The sequence below is a fragment of the Pristis pectinata genome, chromosome 13 (assembly GCF_009764475.1).
Source record: "Pristis pectinata isolate sPriPec2 chromosome 13, sPriPec2.1.pri, whole genome shotgun sequence".
NCBI lineage: Eukaryota > Metazoa > Chordata > Chondrichthyes > Rhinopristiformes > Pristidae > Pristis > Pristis pectinata.
In genome coordinates this window covers 22,637,592-22,660,241 of record NC_067417.1, presented here as the reverse complement: position 1 = coordinate 22,660,241, position 22,650 = coordinate 22,637,592, and the positions used below count along the sequence as shown (strand labels likewise).

The 22,650-nt window shown below is 36.2% G+C and overlaps 1 protein-coding gene across 1 annotated transcript in view; it reads left to right on the top strand.

The window, feature by feature from the left end:
* Positions 1–20,617, top strand: part of def8 (differentially expressed in FDCP 8 homolog) — a 28,920-nt gene extending 8,303 nt beyond the window's left edge. The window contains exons 3-12 of the mRNA XM_052028651.1: positions 307–401; positions 2,944–3,093; positions 6,748–6,889; positions 8,176–8,340; positions 10,738–10,865; positions 11,913–12,026; positions 13,546–13,626; positions 13,796–13,936; positions 15,312–15,421; positions 17,692–20,617. Coding sequence (XP_051884611.1) covers positions 307–401; positions 2,944–3,093; positions 6,748–6,889; positions 8,176–8,340; positions 10,738–10,865; positions 11,913–12,026; positions 13,546–13,626; positions 13,796–13,936; positions 15,312–15,421; positions 17,692–17,785 — 1,220 coding nt within the window. The 3' untranslated portion in view covers positions 17,786–20,617. The remainder of the gene's footprint in view (positions 1–306; positions 402–2,943; positions 3,094–6,747; positions 6,890–8,175; positions 8,341–10,737; positions 10,866–11,912; positions 12,027–13,545; positions 13,627–13,795; positions 13,937–15,311; positions 15,422–17,691) is intronic.
* The last annotated feature ends 2,033 nt before the right edge of the window (positions 20,618–22,650 follow it).

Sequence of the window (22,650 nt, the reverse complement as noted above, 5' to 3'; positions counted from 1 at the left end):
TGAATTTAAAATAAAAGTTGAGATTTGAGTTAAAAATTTACTTTAAAATAAGCAAACAAAATTTATAGATGATAAGAGTTTAACAATTAATCCTGTTTCAGCACTGAATCTTTTATGTGAATTATTTATGTAAAGCTGGCTGGAAAAAAAATCCTTATCTGTTTGAGGGAAATGATATTTGTACAAAATTCTTTCCAACTGTGCACGTTTTAATATTAAACTTGTTATTTAAAAAAAAGTTTTAAGTAGCTACTTGCTGATTTTGTTGGTTCTTATTTCCATTAATTATTTTTCTTTGTACTTCAGCACTGCATATAGATTCCTTGTGCAGGAAGGCCAGTGAACATGCAGACAGAATGATGGATCTTGGCTTGGCAGAGGATCATTTCTCAAAACCAGTGGTGAGTATTGATATTTAGTTTTGATATACATCTCCAGTATAATGGACAGGAAGGCCCTGAGTTACATAAGTGTTCTGTTCCTGAGAATTCTCCATAAGCCAATTTATCCTTGTTGGAATCGTACCCTTTCCTATTAGTAACCCATATCATATCACTCTACCTACACTTGCCATAATTCTTTCATTTCATTGAATAATCACCCTAACACCAATAATTAAACTAATGGAATATGTACTGTATCCAGTCAATGATGCATATCTTGAAACTTATTATTACTAGCTTGAAAAATGCTTTAAAAATGTATGAGAGGATTTGTGTGAAGTTGGATTTTCCTGAATGAGATCATTCATAACCTGGGAAGCCCTGTATCATCAAAGTCCCACTAAGCATTTCCTGATAATCGGATATGTAATAAGGTTAAGTTGAATATTGTCACTTAAACCTTTTGGAGGAATACTGAACTTCTAAGCATAACGTGTGTTTTTACAGGGATTCAGTCAAATATATTGAAATATTTTGATTTTCATGTCATATTTGATGTCAGTAAAATGATATTGGTGCAGATTCCTTTGTTTAAAAAGTTTATTATGTAGTGTAGTCTTCCAATGAAATTTGTATCAAAATTTAAATTATTTTCTTTATTTTTTTCTTTAAAGTAAATTTTTAACTCTGCACCTTTTTTTTCTTGAATTGCAATTATAAAGCTGGCTTAAGCATGAGGTGTTAACATATTTCAATCTCCCATCCAAGTTAAGAACAGTCCATTAGAAACCTCATTACAAGTGTTTGGGACAACTTTGCTGTGTTCTGCTCCAAAATGGATGCCAAAAGTTAATGTGAATCAGGATAAAACAAATAATGGGCACAAATCATTTATGCCTAAAAGTCACTGCTTAGTAAATCATCAATGGCCTCAATAGTATTGGCACCAGAAGAGGAATCTGAAACTGAATCCAAAAAAAATCTGAGGATTAAGAACATAGTTTAGGAATAGGCCACTAAGCTCCACAAGCCTCTTCTGCCATCTAATATGCTCATGGATATTTTTTTAACCTCCACTCCATTTCCATTATCATTTAATGACCAGTTTATGAAGTATCTAACTCTGCCTCAAATAATCTATTCTTCAAAGAAGCAGAGTTGCAAAGACTTGTAGCCCTCTGAGAGAAAATGTTTGGCTTCACTTTGTCTTAAATGGATGATCCCTTATTTTTCAAGAGTGACCCAGAGTTTTCATTTCTCCCACAAGAGGAAATGTCCTACCCACATTCCATCCACCACCTGTCGTGATCCCTCCGGATTTTGCTTGTTCCATTTTCACTCTTCCAAACTCCAGCAGATAAAAACCTAGCCTGCCTAATCTTGTAAGACAATCCGTCCACGCAATGTATTAGACTAGTAAATCTTCTTGAAATGGATTTTACATCCTTACTAAGGATATCAAGTCTGTACACTATATCTTTGCCAATGCCTTATATAACTGAAGCATAAGCTTCCTACCATTGTATTCAATCCCTCTAGCAATAAATGATAGCATTCTGTTGGCTTTCTTATTTATTTGCTGTACCTTTTGTGTGTTGTGTGCTAAGACACTCAAAATCCCTGCATCTCAAAGTTCTGAAATCTCTCACCATTTAAAAGATGTGCTTTTTTATTTTTCCTGCAAAAATGGACAACTTCATATTTTCCCACATTGTATTCGGTATGCTAGCTATTTCCCCCTCTATCTATATCCCTTTGTAGCATCCTTGCATTCTCTTCACAAGTTAACTTGCTACCTATCTTCGTGCTGTCTGCAAATTTAACAACCATTCCTTTGGTCCCTTCATCTAAATCATTTATATAAATTGTAAAAAGTTGAGACCAAAAGACCAATCTCTGTGACACATGTTATACCTTGCCATCGGATAAAAACCATTCATGCCTCCTCTGTTTCCTGCTGGCTAGTCGATCTTCTGCCTGTGCCAATATGTTACCTTTTATATTGTGAACTTTTATTTTTCAGTAACCTTTTTAATATGGCATCTCATCAAAGCATCCACTGGCTCTTTTTGATCCACAGCACAGTGGCAGAGCTGCTGTCTCTCAGCTCCAGTAACCCAGGTTCAATCCTGGCCTCTGGTGTTGCCTGCATACAGTTTGCATATTTTCCTTATGACCATACAAGTTTCCTCCTAGTACTTTGGTTTCTATGTACAGCCCAAAAGACATCTGGTTTAATAGATAAATTTGCCACTGTAAATTATCCCTAGTGTGTAGAGTCTGGTGGTAATTAAAGTGAATGTGGAGACAATAAAATAGGATTAGTATAAGTGCATGTCAGTGCTGCTCATGTCCCACCAAGTGCACATTTCTCCCAGACAGCAGTGCGATAAAGTTTGACTCTGGCATTTTGCATCTAGCTGTTGGTTTGAAAAGTCTGTGCGCGTACAAGAATTTGAGAGTTGATTGCTGGCTTTTGATTCTGAGCCACACAATATAAGTATAAAGTATATTTTCACTTTGATCATGGTTTGCTTTCTGCTGTGTTTGAATTGTGCAGGGATCATTTGTGGCATTGGACATCGAAAATCTAAAGCGTGCAATTGATGAAGTGAAGCAAGTTATCTTAGACTTGCCTGAACACTCTGAGAAGCAGAAGGATGCTGTTGTAAAACTTATTCATCTTCGGCTTAAACTACAAGAATTAAAGGTTTGAAATTGTGCATTGAAAAATTAGAATCAGTGCAATTTTATAACTTTGAAGAAAATATAATTTACAAAATAAGGCTCATGCAAGACCATGGAGATGCTGGACAGAGCTTTGGAGCAGGCTATTTGAAAGGGGGAGAGCAATTAAACTTAACAACCAGCTTTGTCAGCTTGCTGGTGGTGAAATATGTAGGGACATATGAAATGTGGTAAATTTTAGGAAGTGTTAAACAGACTTAAGTGAGCAAATGAAATTTAATGCAGAAAAATGAGAAGTGAATCCTATTGATAGGAATGATAATAAGAAGCACTTCTAACTAAATGGTTTAGTTAAAGGGGACGTAGGAGCAGAGACATCCAGAAGTGCACAACCAAACATTTGAATTAGGTAGGATGAGTAGAAAAGACTACGAAAAAGTGGAGTAGAGGAGATCACAGCAGTTATTGAAAGATTAAAGTTAGTTAGAATTGTGCAAAATCTTGAAGGCTTTGATGAAGGTGAATTAAAAACAAAAATGCTGGAAAGATTGCTTGAAAGGGAGTTACTTTTTTTTAAAAAAAATTTGTTAAGTAATTGAAATGGAAGTATTTACTATAGGGCTGTAGAAAAAGACATTGCTTAAATTGCATTCTTTACCACTAGTATCAGTGTGGCGTTATCAACTATTCCATTTCCTACAGTATCCAACTGTAGCTTGGATCATGTAATGGAATGGTTATCATAAAAAGGATGAAGTATCTTGCTACCAACACAATACAAAGAATGAAACAGTTAAAATAAAGTTACAGGAAAGTTACCAAAAACCTAATGACTGAGGAGGTTTTTAAAAGGGTCTTGAAGAAAGATCAGTAAGTGGAGTGATTTGTAGAAGAAATTTTTGAGGATTGGGCCTTAACAACTCCAGCAATAGTTATGAATGAATGAGGATGGGATAAATATTTGGGTCAGAGGATCAGGTTTTCTTGTCGTGGAGATTAGAGGATATAGAAAAGATTGATGTACATGAAACTTGAAATTACTGAGATGAGTGATAAGCCATTGAGTATTTTTAGGTATAAGGATGGGAATTTTAAATTTGAGTTCATAGGACACATGCAGCCAGTGCAGATTGATGAAAATAGAAGGGATTTGTTTAGAGTACTTTGTGTAGGCTAGAATATGAACAGAAGAGTTAACTGAGAGTAAAGGATGGCAACTTGGCTAAAATAAGCACTGGAATAGTCTAGTCTGAAATTGGCCCAGGGCATAGATAAATCAAAGTCAAAATTGAGTTTATTGTCATATTGCACAAGTACATGTATGCACGGGTGCAATGAAAAACTTACTTGTAGCAGCATCACAGGCACATAGCATCATATAGGCAGCATTCACAAGAAAAACATAAATTGAACACAGTTAGAGAAAAGAAGTCTGTTATTAGTGCAAATGTTTTTGTAATTAGAAAGGGAGGGAGATGGGTAATAATTTATACAGGAGAGTGGATATAAGGTTAGCAGCTTAGTTCAGGGGCAAATGCAATGTTGTAGTCAGAAGCAGCATGATTCATCCTTAACCATTCTCTAAGAAAGAGAAATGAGTTGATGGCAAGACTGGAGTTTGAAGCAAGAGCTAAAGTCTGATTTTTAGTCTGCTGTACTTAGTTGGAGGCATGTATGGCACATCCAATATTAAGTATCCACATGCTATCCAGTCAGACTCTGCTACCAGCATATCTTCTGTGCCTTGCACTGCAAAGCTGAATTGTTGAAAAGCAGCATAATTGTCCAATACTTTTGGCTTCTCCTGTGCTTGTTCTGTCTCTCCATATTGTGTGCTGCAAAAAAGAGGGTGCATCCCTGTGTTCATTATGGAGCGATCTGACGGTCCAGCTGCTCAAAGAGGATGACACACTTTCTGTCCCATGTGTTTTTACGTTCTTAGCAGAAATGTCTTCAAGAATGACGAAGTAAATAACATATCAGACATTACCTGCTATGATTCCAAAGTGGTCCCTGATGTACTGGGTCCAAATTTGTCCCTGTAATTATAATTGGTACCTATTGAAGCTGAAAAAGTAACCTGGAATCTGCCAGCCTCATTTTTATTTAATGGTCTTCCTGTATAGAAATAATGAATTTATCCAGTCTGAGAAGTGGCATTTGGAATGTAATGATAGACGAGAGGCAGCATAGTGCTAGAAAGGTTAGAATTGGTATGTTTACAGTTCAGTACACAGGGTTGAAGCGAGAGCTACTCTTTTATGTTTTGACGTTGTGCACCTCGTTGTTTCTATCTGAGATCAAATCTTATACAGCAACAGCCACTCTCTATATGTATTCTGCAGCAAGCAGTCCATAACCACAAACGACACTGCTCTTTTGGAGGTGGAAGATAACCAGGGGATGGGTGTTTGAAAATGTGAACTAATGAGCAAGAGTATTCACTGAGCCAATTTTATTTTTCAGTATGATTTTGAGGGCCTCTGGTTCATACTATACAATTTATATTAAAAAAGGTAAATAATTCCCAAAATTTCAAATTGCAGTGTTTGTTGTATCTGTATTTAACACTTTCAGTGCTGACATTTAAGCACTTTGGCTTTGCAGTAGCATGCTGGATTGCATAAAACTTTGGTTTCAAAGTGTTTTACCTGTACATTATCAAATTGACTGTATCCATTCTGCTTTGCATCAGCAAATGTCTTTAAGATAGATTGTGATAATCCTTTGGAAAAAGTATTGTTAGAGTTTGATAGTGAAAGTAATGTAGAATTTTTTTGATTATTGAGACAAAATTGATATTAGCATAACTGGATTAAAAACCATGTTAACATGGTCTTTATTCAAATGGAGCAAGATAAATTAATATTTTGCAAAGGGCAACAAAGTAAATGTGGTTTTAATGAAATGGGCTTTAAAGTAGTACATTATCTTCAGCTGTTCCATTAATGCTGTTCCTTGCATCATAAGTTCATGTGTGAGTGTTTTGCTGATGATTGCATTATGTTCAATTTCATTTGCAACTTCTGTGCAAATGAAACAGACCATGACTGCTTTCAGCAAGATCTTGATACCCATTTGGTATGGGAAGGTAAATGGCAAATAATATTTTTGTCCCCACTATCAATATCCATGGTTCATCATTGACCAGCCACATAAACACCATTGCTAAGGTACGATCCTCCTGGCACACCCCAAACCTTTGCACCATCTATAGGGCACAGGTCAGGAGTATGATGGATTACACATGATTTGCCCAATGACTGCAGAACCAATAACTTTCTCAGGAAGCTCAGCACCATCCAGGATGATGCAGGTCATTTGGCACCCATTAACTTCCACTCCCACCATCCCACCCACCCTTACAAAACACACTTTTGATATATCACCAGAAAGCACTGGCTACAGTGTGTATCATTAATTAAATGCATTCAGTTATTCCAACAGCACCTCCCAAACCTGTGATCACTACTAAGGACAAAGGAACAAGGTGCATTGCAACATCACCACCTGCACATTTTCCTCCAAGTTGCACACCATCCTAAGGGAAATATATTGTCAGTCTTTTGTTGCTTGGTTGAAATCATGGAACTCCCCATGATAAGAGGACCCCAATATTTCAATTGAATCATGATGTGGTTAAACATCTTTTAAACCTATTTGATATCCTTTATAGGATCCTGATGAAGATGAGCCAAATATTCAAATTTTGCTTGAACACCGTTTCTACAAGGAGAAATGCAAAAGTGTCAAACAGTTCTGTGACAAGTGTAGCACCATTATATGGGGCTTGCTGCAAACCTGGTATATTTGCACAGGTGAATGCTTAATATTTACCAATTTGTACTTTCTTGGTTCTATTTAGGATGACAATTGCAAATAATCATATGTAATCAATTTATATTTGAACACACTCTTGATGCATTTTCAATAAAATGTATATTAAGAAACTATAGTGTTTCGTAACACATTTGCATGGTCTCAAAAGAAAAGATGACTTGATCAAATCAATCATTTTTTTGTAAGGTTTGTTTTTAGATGCCTTGTAGACTCTGAATTTGTGAAATCAGAGCTTGAATTTTTGTTTGAAACAAATTTAGCATCTGAATCTTGTTGGCTGGTCCTTGCAGTTGTTGACTGACGATATTGAAACTGCACCACGTGTGATAGTAGGACTCCTTTCAAATTGCATCTTATCTGTACAGGACTTAATGTATCTAAACTTGTTAATATATTTTGTTCTAAATGGTTTCTAATATTTTTATGTTTACCTCTTTTAATGTTCAGCCATTATTAAACATTGTGGCCAGTCATTCCAGCAGCATGAAGTTGGAAGGCTCTCCTGACAGTAAATTATTTTTAAACAATGCCTCATTTCATTGAATAGACTGAGAATGGCTTGGGTGTCCTTGATCATCATGATAAAATGTTAGCTAATAGAAGAAAAAATACACTTCTGGCTTTCTGTGCTATTGTGCAGATAAGCTATCTGTTTCAATGTGTTTTGTTTTAATCTTTACTGGAAAATAACCTATTGATTTCTAAGAATGCAAGTTTTGTTATATTTTGTACTTTATTTCAGCTTTGGTTGTCAACCAAATTTGACGTGCTTTTGACACCTCCACATTTCATTTTTCATTGGAATAAGAATGCATGTTAACATTTATCTTCAATTTTTTGGTATAATTGAGTAAAATGTATCTTGAACAGAGCAAAGCACCCTTTGGTGCACTTCAAAGCAGTTTTAAATGACAAGTAAAGGTCATCACATCTGATTTGTGTTCAGAAATAATAAAACACGTTTGGCAATAAACTGGATATTTTGGTAAATAAAGATCATCACACTAAACAGAATTCCTAGGAAATGTTGCCTTAATTATTGGATTTTAGTTGTATAATATCACATTACATCTTAACTCCATTAACTTGAAGAAACAAAATTATTACTTTCAGCTGTGCACTTGCAATAAAGTCCATATTCCAAAACACAGCTTTCTTGAGCAGAGATGGATGCATCTCAAAAGAATAAATACAATAAATGAGAAGCTGTGATTTCTGCCTTTGAAGTTGCATGTGACCATTTTTAACTACTTTGTTTTGTTAGGTTGTTACTACCGGTGTCATAGTAAGTGCTTGAACCAAATTACCAAATCTTGTGTAAAATCAAAGGTTAGCCATCAATCTGAATTTGAACTCAACATCTGTCCGGAAGTGGGACTGGACAGACAAGATTACCGGTGTGCAGACTGTCGACATCCAATATCCCTTCGTGAGTATTCTGTTTTGATATGCTTTAAAGAATTAAACTATTTAATGCTGTTTATTTGAAGTGTCTTGTATTGCTAAAGGATGGGAAGGTTTTTGCCAAAATTTGATTTTCTGATTTGTAATGTTGGAGGATGTATATCTTTGTATTTCAATTTAAAGATTGCTCAGAGCTATCCCATGAATGAATAGTTAACAATTTGATATTAAAGTTTTTTTTTGAATAATGTACTTTCCCTACCTAAATGCATTTTTTCTTATAGTCCTTAAGAGCATGATTGAATAATTAGGATTGCTTTATTGCTATGAAGACGTTATTCCTGATATATCACTGATGTTTGATGACTGGATTTGGAGACTGTCTTGTAATTTATTTTCCTGCCACCTTCAAAAGAGCATGGGGAAACTGTCACATCACAGCATGTGGTGTAACTCAGTCTCAAACTTAGAATGTGTACTTGGAAACATCCAATGAATGTGTTTGGGAAGAGGCTGCCTTATGAGGTCTGTTTGATTGGAGGGAGAACTCCCTCATGTAGGATTTTGTTTTTATACTCCAAAGTGACTTTTCTCAGTATCTGTACATAGCAGATTTTTTTTTTGAAGTATTGTGTTTTGAAAGAAGTGAAATTGCAGGCCCTATAAAGCAGCTTTTGCTTCAAAATTTTGAATGGGCAATATTAACCAGCCAGTTCAATAAACTTTGCAAAGAAGCTTTTTTAATTTTGAAGCTTTGACTGAGCATCTTGACTTGTGCTTTGGGTAATTCTGTGATCTACACTTAAAAACATTGGGCTGCTTAGTTGGAGGTGGACAGTATTGGCTATTGAAAAGAATAGTGCCACAGACACTAGTACTAACTATCCAAAAGATGTTGCCCTCATGAAATATGTAGCTCTTGAACTCTTCTGGTCACTCTACCCCAACGCTTGTACTTTCAAATTGTCTGTAGCAATCCTCTTTGAGAAAGGAACATTTTTAATTTGTACCAGGCCCCACTCATCCTTGCTATTTTTGGCCCGCATTTGCTCCCATTTAGGTAATGGTTCTTTTGAAAATTCTCATTTGTATTTCTGGATTCCTCCACGTTCTTGCCTCTCATCTCGGATCTCCATTTTGATAACCCACCAAGATGCACACTGCTAGCTGTGACCTCTGAGAACCTCTGAACTTATTCATTCCATTGTTCGTGGTATTCCTTCAGTGGCTAAAAGCTAACTCTCTCCCTCTTTTGTGCAGGTTAGAATATACTCCTTTGAATAAGCATTTGATCACCTGCCCTGATATCTCCTTAAATGGCTCCACAAGAGTTTTTTGTTGTAATGCTCCTATGAAGCGTATTAGCATATTTCTGCTGCATAAGAACATAAGAAAATAGGAAGGGGAGTATGCCACTTGGACATTCAAGCCTATTGTGCCCGATCTACCTCAAGCCTGAACTCTTCATCTGTGCTAGTTCCACATAGCCTTCAACTGCCTGATCTTTCAAAAATGTATTTATCTCTTTATGTACCTCCCACAAACCTTTATGATAGAAAATTGGAGATTAACCACTCTTTGAGAAGAAATTTTTCTGCACAGTTTTAAATGACTGAAACCTTGTCTTGTAACTGTCTCCTCATTTTAGACACTCATTAGTGGAAACATCTTGTCTAATGCCCCCACTTTGGATCTTGCATGTTTCAGTAAGATCCCCCCTCATTCTTTGGTAAAGTGCCAAGTAAATGGAGGGTGTGGGTACTTCAAAAGGACAATGATCACATCCAAAGACTAGTTTAAAAGAAGTTTTTATCAGTAGATAATTATATAGGAATCTCGTAAATTTAATAAGTGCTATGCTGCTCTACCTGTGTTTTGAAATGTGCATCATAAATGTATCAATGCCATGCAGAAAATCTGTCTCTAGAGAAATTCAGTCAGGTATACAGTCAAGTGGGTAGGATGGTTCATGCTAGGATATTTTCTATGATGAGCTCCACCATAGTATTATATACTTGCCTTACCCAAGTAAAATCATTTGTTATCTTAATTGATGTGGCCCTGTGATTTGATGATTCTGCTTGATCTTCAACTTTTTTTTGGCAACTAATATGAGCTTGTGCTGTAATTGTTTCGGGAATGCTCAAGTTAGTCACAAGTTATTTTGTAATATGAGCCTTTAAGTGGAATCTAACTTCAAGATTCTGCTTGGCTAGGTATACAAATAGAAAGTATTTTCTTTCGGAAATGAGTGCCTCTGCGAGTTAATGTTTAAATCTCTGACCATCTGGTGCCCCAAGAGGCTTTTAGTATTGGACTGAGCACATTGTTCCGCTAACCTTGCTTTGTTTGCGGTTTGATCTCTGCCTCTGTTGTCTGCCACCTATGCCCTACTTACTTGGACTTCTAATTTGCACTTCAGGTGGTGTGCCTGCTGAAGCACGAAAGTGTGACTACACAGGCCAATATTACTGCAGCAGCTGCCACTGGAACGATGTAGCAGTCATTCCCGCACGTGTCATACACAATTGGGATTTTGAAGCCCATAAGGTGGGTGACATTGGAAGAAAACAGAATTTTGCAGTTGGGAACAAGAAATTCTAGTAGCAGCTCTGATAATAGAAAGTGGAAATGTTTGTTTTGCAAATTGTGGAACATGTTGGCACTTAAACCTGTATTATAGAATCCATATGCATAGCTTTCAGATGTATTTTAAGTCTGCAACTTCTTGAAATGAAATAATAAATTGGTGTACAAGTAGAAGTATTAGAGTCCTAGTAATACAGCACAGAAACAGGCCCTTTGGACCAACTTGTCCATGCTGACCAAGGTGCCCATCTAAGCCAGTCCCATTTGCCTGCATTTGGCCCATATCCCTCTAAACCTTTCCTATCCATGGACCTGACCAAATGTCTTTTAACTGTTGTTACTGTACCTGTCTTGTCCACTCTCTCATGACAGCTCATTTCATGTGTGCACCACCCTCTCTGTGTGTATAACTTTCCCGATGCTAATAATTTATATAAAGATGTATAGACTTTGATTTTAAACAAAGAAGTTCTTTAATCCATTACAGCAGTTTTTCACTTTAAGAAAGGTTCTAGAGAAGATTCGCTGTTCAGTTTTTGAATCTAACTTAGACTTTCAAACCTCTTGGGGACCTTTTTTGAATTATTTTCAAAATCTCTGATTTGGTGACTAAAATGCAGATATTGGCTGACGCTGTTACGGTTTTAAGGGTTCTTCCTTGTTTTTTTTCCATCAAACAGCTTTGGTTTTTGGTAGTGGGAGTAGATTTTTTGAATTAAAATATTTCAATTTTTTTTCCTTTTATTAACTATTACATGTGATTATTAATTTAGAGTATTGTGATCTTAAGTATGATTTAACACAACGTATTCAATAGTATTTTTACTCTTTTGATGTACGTACTCTGTATTTCATGGATTTAATATTGTAAAAGGTTTTTTTGAGAAAGAGAACATGAATAAACATATAAACAAGTCTTCTGTATGCAGTAGGAGAACTAACATCTGCAAATGAGTTGGTAGCTTTTGATACTTGAGACAATCTGATTAATTTATTTTTTATTACTAGGTGTGCCGATACAGTATGAGGTATCTCACATTAATGATATCTCGGCCAGTATTGAAACTTCGAGCAATTAATCCGCTTCTCTTCAATTATGTGGAAGAACTGGTGGAAATTCGGGTATGCTTAGATTTAGGATCTAACCCTTGAACTTGCATCTGGGACTGCAAAATGTAATCTTTCTGTTGATTAAAGCCACGAACGAGAAAGTGTAAAGAAAGCAAACAATTGCAAGCCAATCAGCCTAAAGCATGGAGAAATTGGTAGAAATTATAACCATACTCAAAATAATCCACACTGGAAAACTTAATAAATGGAAGTCCTGCTCTGACATATTGAGGGCAAATTGAATTTAACTAGCTTGATTAATTCTTCGATGTAATGGAAAATATTCATAAAAATGGTTTGTTGTATATATCTTGAGCAATGGAAACCAGGATAGGCCATTTAGCCCCCTTGTTCTGGCTCTGCCATTCACAGATTTTTTTTAACCTTCATGGCATTTGCCTGTACTAACCCATATCCCTTGATTTCATAAATATACAAAAACCCATCTATCTCTTTTTATATGATTACCTTCCCCTGTTTTGCTTCTCATCTCAGTCCTGGGTGGCTGACCTCTTATTTTGGGACTGATCCATGGTTCTAGGTGCCCTTTCCAGGAGGAACATCATCCCTGTGACTGTCCTGTGAAGTTCCATAAGACTTTGTATGTTCTTCATTGCTGGTGCAATCTGCATATCAGTCCTCCCGGGACAATCCACTGGGCACCACCTCCACTCCCACCCATAACAGGACCCAATTTGGTCAACCTTCACTACATTCCTTCAATTGTGAATATATCATTTCTCTGGTAAGGAGATCAGTCCTGTACAGAATGTTTCGGGTGTGATGTTGGCAAAATGCTATATAATTGGAACAAGGCATCTCTACTCTTGTACTCCTATCCTCCTGCAGTAAAGGCCAACATACTGTTTTTCTCCCCCTAATTACTTGCTGCAGCTGCATGTTAATTCTAATAATTTGTGTACAAGGACTCCCAGGTCCCTCTGAACACAGTGAATGGGAGCAAGTAGTGATTGCTGTTACTCTAAATGATATCAGGGTACTGTTTTTAATATCCTGGTGTTGGTGATTTGGTTTAAAGTTTGCAGAGGGCACCAGGCTATGAAACATAGGAAACAATGAGAATATTTCTGACTTCAGGAGAACATAGACCATTACAGCACAGAAACAGGCCCTTGGGTCCCAATGTCTGCGCTGACCATGATGCCAATTTAAACTGCACATCTACCTGAACGTGGTCTATAATCCCTCCTTTCCCTGCCTGTTCATGTGTGTGCCTAAATGCCTCTTAAATTTTGCTTGTATCTGCTTTCACCACTTCTGGCAGCTCGTTCTAGGCACCAACCACTCTGCTTTTTCAAAACAAAACTTGCTTCATAAATCTCCTTTTAATGGTAAACCTAATAGAGATTGTTCTTGACTTAAAACATTCCATTATCCATGAGATTATTTAATCTTCATTTTATCATACAATTCCTATTGAATCTTACTGAAAGTTGACCTTTTGAAGTGAAATGCATCTGCTAATGTAATTTAGTTGACTACATTTATCGACCTTCCTTTTTGCCTGCAGAAACTCCGACAAGATATCTTGTTAATGAAACCATACTTCATCACTTGTAAGGAGGCAATGGAGGCAAGACTCTTGTTGCAGGTTAGACGTGCCTAAAGCAGATTACTTGATCCTGTAATATTGATTCAAAGGGGAAACCAAAGTCAATACTTTGGCATGTTCGCTATTTATTAGAGTTGTAGAAAAAAATGCATTTTATCTATATTCATGGAAAAAGTTTTCATATCTATTTAAATATTTGCATTTATAGTTACAGGATCGGCAGCACTTTGTGGAAAACGATGAAATGTATTCTTTACAGGATTTAATTGACATTGCCACTGGGCGCTTGAGCTGCACTTTAACTGAAATCCACACCATCTTTGCTAAACACATTAAACTGGATTGTGAGGTACAATCAGATTTTTACTATTTAAGGAATTCTTTAAGGCATTCTTTAAGGCTTCATCAGCCTCCAAAGGGGAGAAGGATTAAGTATTATGGTAGCACTTGGTGAATCTCAACCTTACAATAGGAAAATCTTGCATGTCTTGTTTCTTTACAGAATTATCAATGTTTTTAAGAGTAGCATATTTACATGTCACATTTTTCATTTTTTAATTCCTGAATCCAAGTATGGTTCTTCCTAATTTTGTTGTCTAATTCACCTAAGTAACGTTAAAAATTAAGAGCAAAAGGAGATGCATCTAGAACCTCTGGACTTGATTCTTTGATTTGACTGCAACATTTTTGCTTAATTGTTTTTTCAGTTATTCTGCATGTACAGAGATGCTGGAAATAACCAGGGCAGCATCTGTGCAGAAATTTCTAACATCTGCCATGTTTTTCCTTTATTGAAATTTATTCTATAGCTGCCTTTACTTCATTGCATTCTGGTCTATTTTTAACATTGTCATGAAAAGAGCCAGATGTGCTCCTTCAATTGCTTATTTGGATGAAGCAGTGAAAATCTGAATTATGTAGACCACTTTGTCTGGACAATGTTGCTTAACTTAAGCTTGGTAGGGCTTTAGTCCCTATTGTCATCCATTGTTCACTTCTATAGATATACAAGATAAGGACCCCTGCCAAATGTTTGAATGAACTAAAGCCACCTAGTTGTTCAATGGTGGCCTGTATGATAAACCACATGACACCAAAATGACTGGCAAACAAATACATACAGGTGATCCTCCTTCCTCCACCTCCAACCCCCCAGGAGGATTGTGTTCCTAGAAAACAATCCATATCATGATTTTTCCGTAATGCAAAGCCACACCATTTGTGCATGCTTCAAGGAATGCGAGTTGGAAAAAATTCTGAATTATTTACTTTCTTTCTTTCCACAAATTCCGTGAGAGTGAATTTTATTTTGTGTATCAAATTTTTGGGTAGTGATTTGTGAATTAAGGGCAAATTTTTATACCCGGATGACACTTGTGCCGGGGTCGTCTGTATTATTTTGCTTAATTTTTTGAAACAAAATATCTCATGGTGTTTTTAATTTTCACTTGTATGTAACTACGACTGCAGCAATTGTGTATTCAATCATTACTTCATTGAGCAAACTTTTTGGTTCTATCTAGTATATATAATGGGTGATTGAATACTGTATGTTTATAATTTGTAATGGCATGTCAAAATATAAAATGTTAAGACAACACTGCAAATGTTTGTTCCAACAGTTGTATTAGCTACGTTTAGAATGATGAATGTGGATCTGCTTACTGGATTTATAAAATGTAGCTAGCTGTGAATTAGTTTGATTTTTGTAACTCCATTTGCAGCGATGTCAAGCTAAAGGGTTTGTCTGCGAGTTGTGCAAAGAGGGAGATGTACTTTTTCCATTTGACAGCCACACATCTGTGTGCCAGGATTGTTCTGCTGTATTCCACAGGTTGGTACAGGAGTCCAGTTTGCTTCATTGGTTGGTTGGTGTAGATGTTTGTACTCATTTCACAAATCTTAGACTTCTAAATCTGATGCTTGATTTACGGGGCAAGGTCTGTTTAAGGCCATGGATCAAGGAACTTTTAACAGATTGGGGATTCTCTTGGATTGGAATAAATTACTTGACATAAGTTATTATACCACTTAACTTGCAGGTTAGTATATATTCTTTTCAAAACTCCCAAGTTTATATTAAATTATGGCTAAATGCAACCAAAAATCGCTATAGGAACCATTGCCGTTTTCATCATACAAGTATTTTGGGTTCAGAAAAAAACAGTACAACTTGGTGAATTTTACGGAAGATTTTCCACATACAGCATCTAAATGAGGCATGTATGCTGAAAATGATGCCATAGCAGCCGAGGATACAGAAGTGACAGTTACTAAGTCAGCTACATGGAACTCATTGACTACCTCCACAAATGTCAGCTTCAGCTGAGCATTAATAAATTGGTATTATTACTGTTCCATCTCCATCTCATTAAATAGTAGAACAGAAATGTAACTTTCCATTGACCATGGCTCAACACATCCAAGTGCTACACCTAATTGTGCCCCTGTTTATAAACTTCACATTCAGAACATTGGTGCTGTCACGAGATGAAGTGGGCTTGACTTCAAAATACTCAAAACAATTTGATGTGATATTTGCCCCATGAGGATAATATACTCCTGTCTGGATGCTTGGGGGGGTGGGGTGGAATATATTGTCACAGTACTCAACACAAATATTCCTTACAGGCTCAACACACTGTTGGGAATTGAAAATGACAGAGTTAACACTTTTATTCCTAAAAAGGACAAGTAATGATGAAAGAAACTTGATGTTTCAATTGATAACTGAAGACTGGAAACCCAAGAGACAATCATGGTTTCTTTTATATATAAAGTCAATAAGGATATTGGGGATGTTGAACCAAATGAATGGGCAGCCAAGGTGTAAGCCATCTGCTGGAAAAACCAACCTGTTCCTGTAGGATTATGATATCAAATGAATTCACTGGATATGGCCATAATCGATCAATAAGAGTTGGGATGAACAGGCAGGTAGATTGGTTATAGTTGCTACAGAGCAGCGCTTCATAAAACGAACATGTTGGAAACTTCAGGGGTGAATGTGGCATGGGAGTATACGATATTTACAGATTTAAAACCATACAGTGACTCTGAGTAGCTGATATCTAATGCCACATTGAAAGAAAGTAGTTTATGAATATTGTGGCCCTCCTCACAGCTGTGAGGACACCAAAAGTTGCACCCCGATAAATGGAGAATTTCCCATTTATCCCTACGGTGTATAGCCATTTTTGTAGCCAGCTCAATAATTGGCCTTAAACTCAATGACCTTCAATCTCAACTAAATGTTGATCTGAGGAACTTTTATCAAGTGCCTTGTTGGAATTTGGACTATATCTAGAAACATTCTACTATTCACTACTTTAGTCTCCTTTTCAAAAAAAAAGTTCTGTTTGATTCATTGGGTGTTGCTTATTCCTTACAAATCTATGCTTTTTGTCTTATCAAAAGAAATTAAATATTCCACCACTAAATTATAAAATCTAGCAATTTCTCTTTGACTTTCATGTTAACTACTGTACAATTCCCTAGTTTCATACATTCCTCTTAAATATCCATCTCTTGGTCGCTTTGCTGTCCATGATATGAGACACGGTGGCTGTTGGTGTGATCAAGGCAGTTACAAAGAAAGAAATTGCTTCAAAAACCACCAGGGTTACCAATAAAGTATTAAACAAGCAGTGAATATGACCACTGATCACCAAGATTCAGCAAACCCCGGACTGACACCAAAATGTGTTCATGCTGCTGTCTAGAGGAACGGGTCTCTAACTTGAGCTTTTGGAAGGTAATTGACAAGGGATTTGCAATGTCCTTGCATGCTTTAAACTCTCAATGTTTGTTTAGTTTTTTCATTATAATTATTTTGGTTACATTAATATTAGCAAATTCTTGAACATGAGATTCCATTTTTAGCTGCTTTGAGATGTTGGAAAGCTGTTCTTCCAATGGAACATTGGCTCAAAGTAATAATCATTTCTGCTGTTTCCTTATTTTAATTTATAAGATTAGAGTCCACATTCTCATGCTTCATCATGCAAATAAAGAGCTTATGTTTAATCTATAGGCATTCCTTTTGAGTTTGAATTGTAATAATGTGCATTTCTTTAACTAGCATGTTGTATGTTTAATTTGCAGAGACTGTTACTATGACAACTCTACTACATGTCCAAGATGTCCACGACTATCAATGAGAAGACAGTCTCAAATAGGACAAACTCATCCAGACTGAATCTAGATCAAAGAGAAGAGTTGTCATTTGAAGTTCTGTGTGATTATTTAATTCCCAGCAGTCAACTAAGCTGAATCATGTGGAAATATAATGTAGATATTAACAGTGAAGTTTAATTCTAGTGGTGATGAATTAATATGTATTGTGACTTGGATTAAGTGACCATAAGAAGTTGAACAATGCCCTTTATTTTTAAGCTGAGATGCAAACTGTAAACATAGAGTTATAAGGTGCTTCCAGTAACCCTGAATAGCTGTTACAAAAATTTTAAATGAGTAACTTTTGGAAGGTGACCTCTTAGCTCTTTTGATCTGTAAAAATCCAACCACTGTAATACTGAGGACTGCATTTTGTATACATTTCTCTCAGCACTTTCTTTCAAAACTGTTTAATTTTGTAGTGATATTTACATCGTTATATTGCAGATTCACTAAAGTGAATTCTAGAAAAAGAATTCTCACTATTACAGACTTAAGTGAGAGAAAGCTCAATCATGTAGCACCTTTTGAAACATTTTTGAGAAGAGGAAATGTTAATAATGCAGCCTTTTCCCATTTCCTGCTCACGAGCATCAGTGCAATGATTGACAAAGGAGGAAATACTGTTCTGTAATATATGGAGCTCTGTTAAATCTGTCTTCAAGGTTGATAACTCATAAATTTAAATTGGCAAATAATTGTAGATTGTTTGATAGAGAAGCTAGAAACTCTACTGTCTAAAAGATGGGAGTAGAGACTAAGAACACAAATGTATATATTAAGGCAGCCGTATTCCCAGACTTATTGAAAAATAGAGGATTAAAATGCCTTCTGATAGATGCAGACTAGTTTAAATTTACTAATCTGTGAAGACTGCTTTTCCTGTATATTTGATGAACAGAAAAGCCATTGCAGTAAAATGAATCTTCAAACCAAGCTACCAAGGAATTTTCAGATGGTATTTTACTCACCTGGATTCTTTGCATAAACTGGTTTCCCCAATTATGCACAGAGGTATTTTGCCAGCTAAAACCAGACAGCTTGTCAGTACTGGTAAACAGGCTATTGTTTATCCACCAAGACTATCTGTTATGGCATTTTCTGAGAAAATTATTTAATGCAATTTGAGGTATCTAGTTCTTGCTGATAGTTCCAGCTCTCCGTAATGTGTTGGTAAGTCTTTGAATGTAGTAGGTTTGACTGAGTATGGCACAAAATATTCATTCTTTGGTTTGCTACATTGTGAAATGAACAGTTGGATTTTAATCTTGTTTAAAATCAGTTGATAATCATTTTTGTTAAACCAAATATAATGATATTATTGCACTTTTTTCCTGGAAAGGTTTGAAATTCCTGATGGAATTTGCAAACTTGGTATAAAGCCACCATATTGATCACTGCTGAGTGTTCAGAATTGGTCTTTTGAAAATGTCCTTTTCTTCATGTCAGTTAATTAGAATTTGAAGCAACAGCCAGCCGGGTCTAAGGTAATTACTCTGGTCATTTACCCTTGTGGGGTAGTCTTAACCAGCATTATTTTCACTCCAGAGGTAAAGTGTGTGTTACATTAGGAAAGATGTATGCCAACTGATATGCAAGCTAACTTGGTATGTTTATTTTCTTGGACAACTTGATTGTCTATGACCAGTCTGACAACGACTATGACAATCTGATCTAGTTTGGAATTTAAAATTTGCTTATTTTAATAATTGTTAGAGTTGACACCTCAATCCTTTTGAAGAGTCAAATAGTACATGATAATGATGCAATTGGCATGTTTTAGATAACAGACCCAAAGAATTATGCAGATATATTCATTGAAAAGGAATTCAAAACAAGTAGATGAATAGCATAATCATTTGAAAAGGAGATTTTAAAAAAATGTTTCAATGCATAAAAAAACTTGTGATCTACAAATTCCTGGTCTATTGCTTTGACTTGGTGATCAGAGTGGAGGGAAATTAGCTAATGCACTTACTGAACCTGGGTTGCTTAATGAGGTGCTACTTTGCCCTTTCCCGCCCTACATTTTACCTCATCTTCAATGAACCATGAGGTTAAAATATAATGGTTAAAATAGTGGAGTCTTCTTGAATTTATTCCACCACTACATTTTTTTTAAATGCTGCTAATTGATACTTTTTTAACCCTTTGGAGCACTAAGTAGGAAAGAAATTGGGAAAATAGATACATAATGACAAAGAATTGTATGGAAAATTGTGCTTCCATTTTGTTTGATACTCAAAATAATATCCACAAAAGCAAAATGCTTGCAAAACACAATTCTGTTGATCAGCTATTGAAGAAAAAAAATTGAAGGTAACATTTGAAGCTGATTACAGGTGGAAATTACTAGAAAATGTTCTCAATTACTGGAACATGCAGAGGAAACAAAAAGGTTGGATTCTTATTTTAGCTTTGGCTTCAAGTTGTAATAAAAGATCATAAACCTGAAATATTAATCTAAACCTCTTCACTTTTCTCCACTTATGCTGTCTGATTTTTTTTTCTTGTTTACTGATTCCAGCTTTATAGTTGTATTTGGAAAATGCAGGTTCTTTTTATACATAATGTAAAGGTGCTTGTACGGAAAATTTAAAAGATAAACTCTGTCCTAAACCCATTCCACTTTTTAGGAAATGATAGTGGCTCTGGATATGTTTGTAAATTGTCTATGTAAGCTACCAGAAATTACATAATCTGATATCTTTAATTTAATTTGCATGTGCATAATCAAAGAATGTAATGTATACTGTCTGAGATCAACTCCTGACATTTATATGGTGCTTTAATTATACTAATGACTGTATCCTGTAATGTTCAGTTAATAAATTTATTATATTTCAAGCTTTAACATGGTTTCTATAAAAGATTCTGAGCATTAGTGTTTTACCCAATCTGAGAGAAAGCTGAAACAACATTTGATAACAGGCAGAGTTATGGATGTATATCAGCTCTTGAGCTTATTAGACTTCTGTGAAAACACAAATCTGGTCAGTAATTCTATGATTTGAGAAATATTAATGCAGTAATCATCTAATGACCAGGATTGGATAGCATTATTTTGTGAAAGTATTTTAAGAGGAAAATGTTGTATTTGTGATGCCTTTTTAAGGAATTAATGTCCAAGGAGATTTTACAGGTGCACTATTAAACAAATTTGATAGCCATTTGAGAAGATGAAGTCCAAAAGACAAAGCTTGGTCAAAATGATATGTTTTAAGGCATGTCTTGAAGGACAAAAATGAAGCAGGGAGAGAATTCTACTTCAACCCAACTTGCCTATGCTGACCGAGATGCCTATCTATGTTAATCCTATTTTCCTACATTTGGCCCACATCCCTCTTCTTTCCACATCCATGTACTTATCCGAATGCTACTTAAATGTTGTTTGTAGATGTGCTGCCAGAAGTAGAGCAGTACAGAAACCTCAGAAATGAGGGATGGAAGAGCCTGCAGAATTTGTAGAGGGGAAGGCCATGGGAAGATTTAAAAACTAGAATGCTTTAAAATTTGAGGCAGTTTTGGAATCTTCACCATTGGATCGGCAACCTTTGCTGTGTTGGATTTGGTTAATTGACACTGGGGAATACTGTTGCAAGTAATTGGCAGATCTGCTTTCTTTTTAAAGAATAAAATCAGAAACATAGCCCTAAATTTTCATTTTCACAAAAAAGTTGGTAGTTTATTAGCAATACACTGCAGTAGATCTAATTTCAGTGTCAAGATGTTACAAAGGATAAAAATAAAATGTGTTTTTCCAGCATCAGCAGAAAAAGAAACAAGGTTAATGTTTCAAGCCGAAGGTCCTTCATCAGAATTGGGAAAGGGAGAAAGAAAGTTGGTTTTAAGTTTTGGTTATAAGTTGGGAGGGATAGAGATGGCAAAGGGAATTTTCTTGGATATGGTATGGGTTACCCAGGTGAATGCAATGTTTACAGAATTGTCTGATTAATAGATTATTATGAACATTTAGAGAGGGGGAAAAGGGACTTGCTCAAGTTGCAAATATGTCAGGTGTGGTTACACCAAAAGGAGAAAACTAGCAGTATTTGTGGGGGAGGAGGTAAGGGGTGTAATGTAATTAATATTATAGGTGGATAATCTTAAAGCAGAACTGGCCTGTTCAGATACAAACAGAAAAAGTGAGTTATCTGAAACTGTTGTATCTGATCTAGAGTCTAAAGCCTGTAATGTGTGCTTTGTTGGAATGGTGTAGTAGAAGAGGTCAGAGTGTGATGGAGAATTCAAGAGAAAGCCAACTGGAAGCTCAGGGTCACCTTTGCTGACTGCTTTGGCTGAGTGAACAGAGGTGTTCTGCGATCTGCATTTGGCTCCTCCAATGCAGAGGAGACCACATCAGAAGCGGCAGATGAATTACTGCTTCACTGGATGCTCGGTAGGAATGAGGTAAAAGAACTGGTGTTGCATTGCCTGTAATTGCGCTGAAAGAGTGACATTAGAAGGGGAGTAATTGATGGACATAGAAGAATGGACCTGGAAGTCACTTAGGGAATAGTCCCTTTGGCATAGTCAGTGGAGGAGGAGAAGATGGGCCTGATAGTAAAGGATGATAGATTGAATGTGAGAGCTAATGTGATGGAAAGAAGGGACCAGGAATGTACACGCTGGTTTTGGGTGGTGGGGACCTTGCTTTGGCTGCTAGAGGGGGAGACAGCAGAGGTGCATGAAAGACATGATGAGGTGGATGGGCTCTGTTATCTATGGTAAGGGGAAACCATGGTCAAGGGAAGATGTCTGAGAGGCATTTTTCTTGGAAGTCTCGTCATCAGCACTTGTTTTTACTTCTCATGTCCAGCAGCCGCAGTTCCTTGGTTTTGTTTCAGTTATTACTGGGGCCGGTCCCGGAACAAACTGTCAGCTGAC